The sequence below is a fragment of the Eupeodes corollae genome, chromosome 3 (assembly GCF_945859685.1).
Source record: "Eupeodes corollae chromosome 3, idEupCoro1.1, whole genome shotgun sequence".
NCBI lineage: Eukaryota > Metazoa > Arthropoda > Insecta > Diptera > Syrphidae > Eupeodes > Eupeodes corollae.
In genome coordinates this window covers 81,105,984-81,118,682 of record NC_079149.1, presented here as the reverse complement: position 1 = coordinate 81,118,682, position 12,699 = coordinate 81,105,984, and the positions used below count along the sequence as shown (strand labels likewise).

The following is a 12,699-nucleotide window of genomic DNA, read 5'->3' as shown; positions in this document are numbered from 1 at the left end:
AAATATGTTTTCAAAGCTTTGAGACTATGGCTTCCAGCTAATTTTTACTTATAAGAAATATTGTTTTTAACATTCTGAAAAATTTTGAGAAAAATCGAATTATCGGTTTTCTAACAAAAAATAAAAACCTAAACAAAAAAATTAATAAAATTTGGTAAAAATTGGTTTTCGACTGAAATATATTTTTAAAACTTTGAAATATTGTCTTTCAACTTTTATCTTTATCTTAATCACTCAGTAAAATGCTATATTTTTACAAAAAATAAAAACCTAACAAAAAAAAAAACAATCCTAAAACTTGGTAAAAATTTACTTACTACTCAAAAAGCTTTTAAAAATTAAAAATATTATCTTCAAACTTTTTTATTTGACAGAAAATATTGTTTTTGATAGTCAGTAGTAGTTTATAAAAATCTAACAGTCCGTTTTTCATAAAAAAAAATAAAATCTTCAAAAATAGTAAGCAAATTTGGTAAAAATTGATGTTCGGTTCTTGATATATCTCAAATTAATTTTATTCATCCAATTTTTATTTAACAAAACTAGATTTTCAAACTAAAGTATATCTTTGTATGAAAAATATTGTTGGTAATTTTAAAATTTGTAAGAATGATTCAACTAACAACTTTTTTAACCCAACATGAAAACCTACAAACTTTTAAGCAAGACAAATAGATACGGGATGGGAAGTTATCAGTGTGGGTCACATCCCAATACATTTATTTAATAAACAAAAATAAAAAATACAATTTATTTAATAAACTGAAATCAATGGTCGCATTCACAAAGAAGAAATACCCCAGTTCTCAATATTTTTAAAACCGAGGTTATTAGAACGCGTTTTACATTGATTTTAGAACTTTATGAAGGAATTGCCTGTAAGAGTATTGTAGTCCTATTTGTAATTTAAATTTTGCAACATATTTCGAAATTTGAGGCAACGTTTTCAAGAACTCCAGTCCTTTTTCTTGTTTTACTCATACGAGTAGTATGAATCGTCTTCCACTGAGTCTGTAATAAGGACCAATGTGTCATATTGATACTCTAGATTCCTTCATATAAAAACATATCATCACTGATTCATACGATACTTTGCTGTAGTTTCCTTACGTATTGATCGAAGGGTTTATTGTTTACACTTTTCACATATGTAAATATAAAGTAATTTTTGAATTTTGATAATCTCATGTTTTTGAAAAGATATTTGAGTGGAAATTCAATTTTTACCAACTTTTGTTTAATTTATTTTAGATTTTTAGTTCTTATAAAAAAAATATTAATTCGATTTTTCTTAAAATTTTACTGAATGTTGACAACGATGTTTTTTAAAAGATTAAAGTAGTTTAAAGCCAATATCTCAAAAGTTTGAAAAGATATTTGAGTCAAAAAAAAATTTACCAACTTTTATTAATTTTTTTGTTTAGGTTTTTATTTTTTGTAAGAAACTGTCAATTCGATTTAACTCAACATTTTCCGAATGTTGAAAACAATATTTCTTATGAGATAAAATAAGAAAATAATAAGGAAGCCATTATCTCAAATTTTTGAAAAGATATTTAACTCTAAATTAAATTTTTATCAACTTTGAGTAATGTTTTTTAGGTTTTTATTTTTTATAAAAAAAACTGTCAAAAATTTGCTTTCGACTCAAATAGCTTTGCAAAAATTTAAAATATTGGCTTTTTTTATTTCACAGAAAATATTTTTTTCGATATTTAATAGTTTTTTTATAAAAATTTAACAGTTTTTCATAAAAAATAAAATCTACAAGGAATAGTACTCAAATTTGGTAAAAATTGACGTTCGGTTCTTGATATCTCTCAAATTAATTTCACTCCACCAATTTGTAAAAATTTAATAAATGCTACTAAAATTGTTAAAAATTTGTTTTCGACTAAAATCTATTAAACAAAACTAGATTTTCAAACTAAACAATTTCTTTATATGAAAATATTGTTGATAGTTTTAAAATTTTTAAGAATAATTCAACTAACAACTTTTTTAACCCAACACGAAAACCTACAAACTTTTAAGCAAGACAAATTTACAGACGGGATGGGAAGCTATCAGTGAGGGCTGCATCCCAGCCTTTTTTTTTGCTTAATGTATTATTTTTGCTGATGACTTATTATTTCGTTCAATCAGATCTGTATCTGATCGTAGACTACTACAGTGTGATCTAGAACGCCTTTACGATTGCTCAACGAATAATAACGTTCGTCTCAACATTAGCAAATGCTTTCTCATATCATATACGAGATCTCGCAGACCTTCTTTATTTGCTTATAAAATTGGAGTGTCTGATCTAAGAAGAGTTGTGCAAGAAATATGATAAATAAGTTACTATATTAGAGTTAGATCACTTCGTGTTTGTCTTCTTTTATGCATGCTAGTAAAATATCGTTTAGGAGTACCTGCAGTTTCACAGCTCTTAATATGAGCCAACTAAAACAATTATTTACATTATTATATGGTTAATTAAATTTAAAGTTTGTTTATTTATTTTAGAAAACTTGCGTTCGACTGTCGAGGACGGAAACTTGGATAATTAATAAGCCAACATTATAAACAAGAAAAGAACAGGGTCTCCTTCTATTCAAGTGGCAATATTCATTTCAAATAGCTTGACTTAGATATACATGCTCGTAACCCTGGTAACTTACCGAGAAATTATTTCAATTTGAAATTAAAAACAAAAATTCCGTGCATTTTAGGAGATGCACCAAGTTTTTAAAAATTTTAATTATTCAACAATGTGCCCTGAACGCTGCAAACTATTTTCCTCAAACCCCATTCGCCTTTCTCCTTGTCATGCTCTTGGTCGACAGACGAATTGAGGCACTGGACGTGTCGTCTTCGTCTGTCGACTCGTTTTGCATCCTTGCTTTCGTCTCATTTTTCCGCTTTTGGTTTTGGTATACACAATAACAATAATTCGAATTCCCTGAAAATAGTGTTAGCACGGACAACTTAAGCGTTGTACCATCACATCGTTGAATAAAACTTATTTTTGATGCTGCAGTGTTTTATTTTCAAAAATATTAAGAATTAAATATTATTCAGAAACTGTGAGTTGATAGTGTGGGGGTAGTCTACATTTTTTGTTTTTAACAGAAATTAATTCATTATTTACAACCTGGTTAAAATATCGTGTGTCCATCTTTTTTCAAGGTTAAACTACAAAATGATGCTTAATTATTGTATTGGCCTGTTCATTGCAAAGACGGTGGTAGCTAAAATCCCGTCAAGTGGAATACGAAAGTTTAGTAAAAGCTCTAATTTAGGCAAATTTTTGTCTCATTCACCAAATACTTATCTGGATAAAAGTATTCTAAATCGGTATAAAGACTTAAAAATTTCCACTAAGCATATTCAGGCAACGTATCTGTGGATCGATGGTACTGGGGAAAATTTAAGATTAAAGAAACGAGTTTTGGAGGCTCCATGTAGTGCTGTGGAAGAATTACCCAAATGGCAATACGATGGTAGTTCAACGTACCAAGCAAAGGGGCAAAATTCAGATATGTCACTAATTCCACGTGCTATTTATAGAGACCCTTTCAAGGGGAACACAGATGATATTATCGTCATGTGTGACACATACCATGCAGATGGACAACCTTCCAAGTCAAATAAAAGAAATTCTCTGATGAAGGCAATGGAAAAAGTTATTTCAGAAGAACCATGGTTTGGAATCGAACAAGAATACACATTGCTTGATGTCAACAAACAGCCTTTTGGATGGCCTATGAATGGTTTCCCAGCACCTCAAGGTCCATATTACTGTGCCGTTGGAGCTGATAGAGTGTTTGCTCGTGATATTACTGAGGCCCATGCCATGGCGTGTTTGTATGCGGGAATTGATTTTGGCGGAACAAATGCAGAGGTTATGCCAGCTCAATGGGAATACCAGGTAGGCCCTTCTCTGGGAATGAAGGCCGCCGATGATCTCTGGGTATCACGATACATACTTCATCGCATTGCGGAGGAATTTGGAGTTGTTGTTACTCTAGACCCGAAACCAGTTGAAGGGCAGTGGAATGGTGCTGGTGCTCATACGAACTTCTCAACCAAGTCAATGCGTGCTGAGGGTGGAATAAAATCCATTGAAGAGGCCATACAAAAACTATCCAAACACCAAGAACGCCATATTCGTGCTTATGACCCTCGCGAGGGTAAGGACAATGAGCGTCGTTTGGTTGGACGGCTTGAAACTTCGAGTATTGATACGTTTTCGTGGGGTGTTGCTAATCGAGGTGTAAGTGTTCGCATTCCAAGGGGTGTAGCAGATGCTGGAAGAGGATATTTGGAAGATAGACGACCCAGTTCGAATTGTGACCCATACGCTGTCTGCGATGCTATTATTAGATCTTGTTTATTGGAATAAAATTAATTTATTTCTATTTTAAATAAAATCTTCACATATTGTTGACGCATGAATAAAAACATTAAACAAACATACATACATACACATATATATATATATGGTATTGTAGGTACACACTTTATTACTAGATGTACAATTTAAAACATGCCTCACCCACATTTTAGAAGACTCAATGCTGAAAGTACTTTAATTACTCTCAGCAGCTTTTAACTGAAGGGGGACATTCATGGTTGAAATGATTGTTGTGTTAGGTAAACTAGTATATTTGTATATACATATGTATACAGCTCATTGAAATTGTCAGGGGAATACTTTGAGTTATCTTGTTGACCATAATCTAATCATAATAATCTTAATGAGCACTCTTACTCTATAAACGTTGGCTTTTATAGTAAGTGGATAAATGGCGACGTAGGCCATGGTTATTTATGAATTGTTGCAATAAAAGTATGTTTATATTAAAAAAAATTGTTTGCGGGTAACAGGCTTAGAGCAGGTAGGTAGACAAGGAATCATAAAATACTAATAATTATTGAATATGGTTGCCACTATTTTGAATTGTACCACAATTGTACTAACCACAAGCAAAACATTTTTTAACTGGGATCGGGTCGAAATGCTGTATTTAAAAATACTGTATGGTCATAATACTGTTGATATGGTTAATATTCTGTATATATTTCAAAATGCTGTAAATAAGGCTAAAAAATAAACTCAAAGTAAATACGTGCGCATTTATTTACATTATCAAAACGTTTTTTATTTTTTAGCCTTATTTACAGCATTTTGAAAAACAGAATTTTGATATTCAGAATTTTGAGATGCTGGGGTGGAATCGGCTAAGGTGATAAATGATCGAATTTGATCTACATAAGGTGATAGTCAAATTGATACCTAAAAAGCTATCACAAAAAAATGTGATAGTCGTTTTCAAACAAATTTGTTTATTCCGATATATAGCTACCAGACGCTTACGCAAACGACTGGACAATTTTCTTAGTTCACTTTGTTTCTTTTAAAAAACACATTCCTGTGACCGACAAAGCTTACGACATTCGAAAAAAAGCAAGAAAAGTAAGAATTTTATTCAATAAGCCAATTTGAAACTTTTATTTAGATATTTTATAAGAATCAATTTAAAATTTCACCAAGGCAACAACGAATTTTGACAATTTGAATCTGAAATTGTTCAATCGAATTGAATTTAGTTGAATCATCTTACACAGACGGAATGAAAATGATAGTCAATTTGACTATCAAAAAATGATAGTCAACCTTAGTCGATTCCACCCCTGTATTTTGATCATACAGTATTTTTTATGTACAGAATTTTGAAATACATTATTTTGAGATACAGTATTTTGAAAACAGTATTATGATCCACACAGTATTTCGACCCCAACCCGTTATAGCTTCATTATGTAGTTAATTGATAAATACCGCAGTTTTATTTGGTGTTTTCATAAAACTCTTCCTAATATTTTCCAACAAAATTGATTTTTTTCGTGTTGCGCATGGAACACGATTAGAATTGTTTTTTTTTGTCATCTTATTAGTCCAACTTTGTGTGTGTGTTAAAGAGTGCGGTAGAGCTGGCAAATTGTCAGCCAAATACAATCTTTAAAATTGTATTAGTATCAGTGCAAAAATGGGGCTAGTTTTTATGAAAAATCTAGATCTGTAGTATCGATACTAAATCATAAATTAATCAATTAATGTTGACCCACGGAATGCAAAAATAGGGGAAATTTATGTTCTGACAGATCTAGATCAATAATACATTGGTTTTTCTTCCCCATGGAAAACCCCATTAGACATGTTCATAGAGTCAGATTTCCTATCGGACAAACGTATATAATTTAAAAAGTTATGGGTGAATCTTAGAATCAATTCCAAAGCACACAGACTACACCATCCCCCAACTACAATTCGACAGAAACTTCCAGATTACTTTACCTACCAGATCTTTTTGGGAGGATAGGACATTCTTGGAGGATGAGTCAATCCATTTTTACACAGATGGGTCAAAAACAAAAGAAGGGGTTGGTGGAGGTGTGTACTCTGCTCATTCCGCCTTCCCAATCATTGTAGCGTGTTCCAGGCGGAACTTTTGGCGATTAAAGAAGTATTGTCTTGGCTCAAAGAAAACGTGATATCAACATCTGATATCCGTATTTCTCTGACAGCCAGGCCGCTATCAAATCTCTGGACTCTGTCTCTACAAACTCTATAACAGTCCATAACTGTGGATCATCTCTAATGGAAATGGCGCAACAGTTTAATATTCACCTTTGTGCCGAGCCATAGAGACATTCCAGGTAATTGTAGGCAGATGAACTCGCCAGGAACGGTACAGTACAGCCCATCCTACCACGTTTGGCAAGTAAACTGCTGCTAATGCAAGACGCTGTGAGGAGGGCAGGCACCAGGTGGAACAACATCACCACGTGTCAAGTCACAAAAAACATCTGGCCAACACTGGATTTAAAACGTTCAAGGTGCTTGCTCTCTCTAAGCAGATCGCATATAAGCTCGATAATTGGTGTCATAACTGGACAGTGTCTAATAGGAAAGCACGCCACGAGACTAAGCATATTCTCAAATGACTTTTGCAGAAGCTGTATGGACGAGGAAGAGGAGGAAACAGTTCTTCATCTTCTCTGCACATGCCCTGCTCTGGCTCGAAAACGCAAGAGTTACCTAGGAGAATTCTTCTTTACGATCTAAACGATCTAAATCATATCGGTATAATCAGCCTCTCACGTTTCGTAAGGGACTCAAGCTGGTTCCATTGAGCTTAGGAGGAAGCCTCAAGATTCATGTGGTATCACAATGAGCCATTAAACTGGCCTAAGTGTGTCCGTTTCCATCTTCGACAGCCACTATAACCTAACATAACCTATGGGTGAAACACAAACACGCTACAGCACGTCTGCGTTACGTTGGCCTGATTCGAGGTTGCTTTAAATGACACTTTCAATCACGGTTGCCACATTGGTCAACTGTGACCAAATTTTTTAATTATTTGTTCACTTAGTTAAATGGTAACTTCTTATTCCACTTGGTCATATTTTTCGGAAAAGAAAAAAGATATTCGACAATTTGAGTAACGAAAACGTTCTTGGCTAAACAGAAACAACGGTTAAACTCATTTAAGCAACTTTGTGTACATTAAAACTCTATTAAAAATATAAACTCTTGATCTGATTTAGACTGAGGGAACAGAGAAAATTAGCTACTCATTACATAATCCGTAAAAATTCTCAAAATACCTTTCTACTTTTATTACAATTATTGTTAAAACAAACTCTTTACATATCTATTTATGTGTACGCATAGAATTTTTAAAACGACTGCTACTAGTTATTTAAATTAAACTTTAGTAATAATAATTTAAGAAATGTATCCAAAATAACTCCAAGAAGTTTTTTGTCGGATTTCGAAATTTCAATATTATCTTTAACTCATTTTTTTCTAACTTGGTTCAGGATGATCTTAAAAATGAAGTTATGAAATAGACGATGCACTTATTTTCAAAAAAAACACAATCAATGATAAAATCGACATTATGCGAATTTTGGGGAAAATTCAGTTTTTTTATTTTTTGGAATAGTTTGTTTAAACAAAAATAAAGGAAAAGACTTAATTTTAATAACGTGCTGTGCAAAGACCTTCAAAATAGTCTTAGTGTCTGGAGATTAATAAATGTTCTTAAATTATGTTTTTGCATTTACATTTTTTAAACTATTGAACTTTGATCTCATCTTAAAACGCTTTATTTTTATGTTTCGTTATCTTTATTCAGGTTAATATATAGTTTAATTAAGTTTGTTAGGAATTTTGTGAGTTTATTTGTACGTAATTAAAAAAATGTCAGCTGTATAATATGAAAAATATGTTAAGAAAAATGTGAAGAATTCATCAATCTGTGTTTACAAAAATTTTTTGGACTTCAATTAATTATGTTCGTCATTTTTGCCTACAAGTGGTCATTTTTATTTTAAAATTGGACAAAAACTTTTTTTCAGGTTAGCAACCGTGCTTCCAATATAACATTTCTAAAATGGCACTTCTGTCATTAGCACCTGTTATTTTTTCTCATAATAAAAAAATATGAGTTTTGAAATCGAAAAAATTTAATTTATCGCAAAAGAAACTTACAAAGCTTATAATTACCAATGGGTATCCCTCCAAAAGCAAATGTATTTTGTTTGTTGACTTTTTTACAGCTGTTGAGCTGTCAGGCAAAGCAAATGTTCATTAAATGTGAACTAGAGCTTCCGTTTGGAGTCACATTACGTTATTTCCTTATGATTGTCAAATGAAACGTGAGATCGAAGCTTCATTGTGATAGCATGAATTCAATTCCTATGGCTGAACTCGTAAACGTCAGGCAAATCCGAAGCTGAAGCGTGTTTGTGTTTCAGCCATTATGTTCATAAAAGTCATAAATAGCATTAGTAACAGGAATGTATATATAAAATATAAAGAGTTTTTGAATTAAATTTCCTATTAAAATTCTTGTTTGCAATTGAAATTTTGTTTTGCGGTAAGATGCTGCGGGAAGAATGTGGCTAAAAATAATTCTTCTGAAAAAGACCTAAATTCTAGAGAAAAGAAATTCTTTTGAAAAAAGAACTCGATTTTAGGGAAAAGAAATTCTATGTTGATGGCTTTTCATCTGCAATTCGAAAAAAAGAGGCTGGGGTGCGACCCACACTGATAACTTCCCATCCCGTCTGTTGATTTGTCTTGCTAAAAGCTTTAACAAAGTATTCATTAAAATATTTTGTGTGAGATAAATAATTTAGAGTCAATATCTTTCTGTACTCTCCTAATACTTGAGTTGAAAACCGTTTAAGTGATTCGGATTCTGATTGACTAAATCTAACTACAAAAGTAGTTGAAATTTCCCCTCCGACGTATTGTAAAAAATTCAGAGAATTTTCACGTTTCACAATCAGCTGCTCGGTAAAATAAAACGAATTCAAAATGAAATAAATTATCAATATTTAAATACAAATATAAATCATTCAAATTGTGTCTTAAATTTGATTTTATTGAACTTAAAAACACAAAAGATAAGTTAAAAATCAAAAATGTTTTTTATTGCATATGTACATGCATTTCCCAATAATATGACAGTTCCAGGTTGACTAGCTTTGTAGTGTTGTTTTGCATTCACAAAGCTAGTTAAATTTTGAGCCACTAGCTTTGTGAATGCTACCAATACCTTTTCACAAGATATCGGAAATCGAATACCAATTGTTACCAATTTTGTTGGATTTTTATTATAATTTGACTGAATGTCAAAAACAATATTTTCTATAAGATGAAATTAGTTTGAAGCCAATATTTTTAACTTTTGAAAAGATATTTGATTCGAAAATAAATTTTTACCAAGTTTTAGTAATGTTGTCTTAGGTTTTTAATATTTCTAAAAACGCTGTCAATTTGATTTTTCTCAGAATGTTACCAGATGTCGAAAACGTTATTTTTGTTGCATTAAAATTAAATTGTTTATTTTGGAGATACAATCATTTCTTGTTCGTAAAATATTCGAGGTGATAATAATTCCTTTTTTTCAATTTTTTGATTATTAAAAAAACGCTAATTGAATTTATTTTCAAAATTATATTAGTCTAATATCACATCACAATATCTAACATAAAATTTAGATTAAGTGGTTAGCGTTGTTGGTTCGTGAGATATATTTTCACTTTTTTTCAATTATGGTAAAAAATAACCCATTTTTGTTGAGAGTCCCATCTGCATCATAATCTGTACCAACTGCTTCTTGAGATATGGACGTAAAAACTTTCCGAACCTAGGTACAGACGAAAGCTAAGATATCTCTCTAAAAATCATGTATTTAGATTCTATAGACCTTGAAAGGTTGAGAAATGTCAAAATTTTCGACGATTATAATGGGCAGATTCGGATATCATAAGGGATTTCATTTGCAGTCAACTTCATTCTTTGATCGTACATTTTAACCAAGCCAACTAGTTAGTTTTTCAAGTGCCATGAATTTCAAATTCAGAACTTTACTTGGCAATCCTCTACTTTAAGTTCATAGTACAAAAATTTCCAAATTATTGTTCAATTATACAATTTGTATTTTGTGTTGTAAAGAAATATAGCTTATTTCTTTTCCAAATTGACAAGGATCCCTTATACAGAAAGCATTAAATGAAATTGTGTAGGCAAAACATAAAGTAATAAGGTTTAGCTTTCAGTTAAATGAAGAAACATGATCAACTGTCATTTTGATAGAAGTAGACTTGACTTAATAGTTAAGGAGATTTTTCTTGACTAACTTTCCAGTCAACTTTCCATTTAGGATAACTTCATATGGGAAGTTAATAAAGGAATTAATCCATAATCCTCTTTTGATGTCTTAAAATCTTGGATATTAATATCAAACCTACAAATCTCTTGAGGCTGCCATTTTCGTCTGACGTTTATTAACATTCAGAGATTGGGCAGGTTCAGGCAACATAAGGGAATTTATTTGCATTTAACTTCATTCTTTGAACGTACATTTTAAACAAGGCAACTAGTTAGTTTTTCAGGTGTGATGAATTTCAAATTCAGAACCTTACTTCGCAAAGTTCTACCTTAAGTTCATAGTTTAAAAAGTAGGTACCTACAAAATGATTGTCTACAAAACACTTCTCAGGTAAGCTGCAAGTCCTTCTCGATTTGTATTTTGTATTGTAATAAAATATTATTATTCCTTTTTAAATATAACTAGTATCCATTTCACTAAAAAAATTTAAATGGAATTGTGCAGAAAATAAATAAACTACAGAGTAATAAAGTTCAGCTATCAGTTGAATGAAAAAAACATTATCAATTGTCATTTTGACAAAAGTTGACTTTACTTGATAGTTATTGAGATTTTTCTTGACTAACTTTCCAGACAACTTTGCAATAAAGTTGCCCTAAGTGGAAAGCATTTTTTTGGCAGCTGGCCAATCAGATGCTACAAACTTGCCTTACTTTCAAGTTCCTTATGTCGCCTGAACCTGCCCATTATTGGAAAAAGAACTGCAGTCCTATCAATCACGGATTTCATCGTTATCGTAAACTCTTACGAATCCCGAAAAAAAACTATTTGCCAAATACGTTCGTAGTGGAAAGTCTCATACAATTTTACATTACGAACGGATTTCGTATTCGTCGGTATTCGTAAACATTTTTGATTACGATTGAATTCGTGATAGGCCTGTAAATAAAAGGTACTTAACAAATAGTTGCGCCTTAAAAACATTAAGAAGAAAATACGCCCCTGTTTTACTGAATTGCCGTTTTACATTTCGCGTCACAAAAATATAACCATTTATTTTTTCTCGATACAGTTACCGATTCGAAATTTCATTCCCTTAAATATATGCATCACTAACGGCAAATGTGTGCACTATGAGTCATAAGGATATTCCAATGTATCGTTACGTGAAACTGATACTACCATCGTTATTTGTGAAGTGTAAGTGCACTTATCACTTAAAAAACTTGTCAATTTTGAAGAAATAAGTTAAAAGTGATAAAAAAAACGACTTATTCCTTTTAATCCCGTCACAGGAATAAAAACAGTTCAAAAATCTTCTTTTTTTAATTGAGAACTATAAATTGTGTATTTTGGGAAAATGTGAGGAAAACAGTGAGGAAATAGCTAAAAACTATGTTAACTATGCCAGTGTATTTTTGAACCACTATCAAATGCATTAACGTCTCGGAAAGCTCGAAGTATGCAGAATTGTACATAATTCAATCAAATGTATCTTGTACCTTTGTTTCCACGAAAGGTAACGGTTGGGTTTCGATAAAGAGCGTACAATATCTAATACTCAAGATGGGCTGTATTAAAAATGAAAACCGGCACACATATTGTAAATTCGATTTTTGAGACTCAGTTAACATCCTTCTTCTAAGTGCCCAAAAAATATGTTTTTACATGCAAATAATGAATTCACTCTTGAAATTATGATGTTTTTTTAGTGGTTTTTATTCTTAATTTTGGACATTTGATTGGATAATCAAATCCTAGTTCTTTAAATATGGAGTTTAACATAAGAAACATAACTTCATCACTTGCACTCTCTCTCTATCTCTCTCTCTCTCCAAATCACATATTGATACATTTTTAGTAATGTTTTCTAGCACTTTTTAATTTCAAAATAAAGAACAGATGAAAGATAAGACATGAAAAACAAAAAATCGAAAAAAAAACAAAATCCAATCCTCATGAAATATGGGAAAAAAGGTTTTACTTAATATGAGACAATGAAAAAACAAAAACTATAAAC

General features: G+C 31.4%; 1 protein-coding gene across 1 annotated transcript; it reads left to right on the top strand.

Annotated features, from left to right (window-relative positions):
* Positions 1-2,910: 2,910 nt before the first annotated feature.
* LOC129949749 (glutamine synthetase 1, mitochondrial) lies at positions 2,911-4,479 on the top strand. The gene is made up of 2 exons (XM_056061384.1): positions 2,911-3,068; positions 3,172-4,479. The coding sequence occupies exon 2, from the start codon at positions 3,185-3,187 to the stop codon at positions 4,385-4,387; it is 1,203 nt and encodes a 400-aa protein (XP_055917359.1). The 5' UTR covers positions 2,911-3,068; positions 3,172-3,184; the 3' UTR covers positions 4,388-4,479.
* Positions 4,480-12,699: the final 8,220 nt, after the last annotated feature.

Bases quoted from the DNA above. Each gene is read 5' to 3' on its own strand.
- LOC129949749 (XM_056061384.1), top strand. From the start codon at position 3,185: ATGATGCTTAATTATTGTATTGGCCTGTTCATTGCAAAGACGGTGGTA.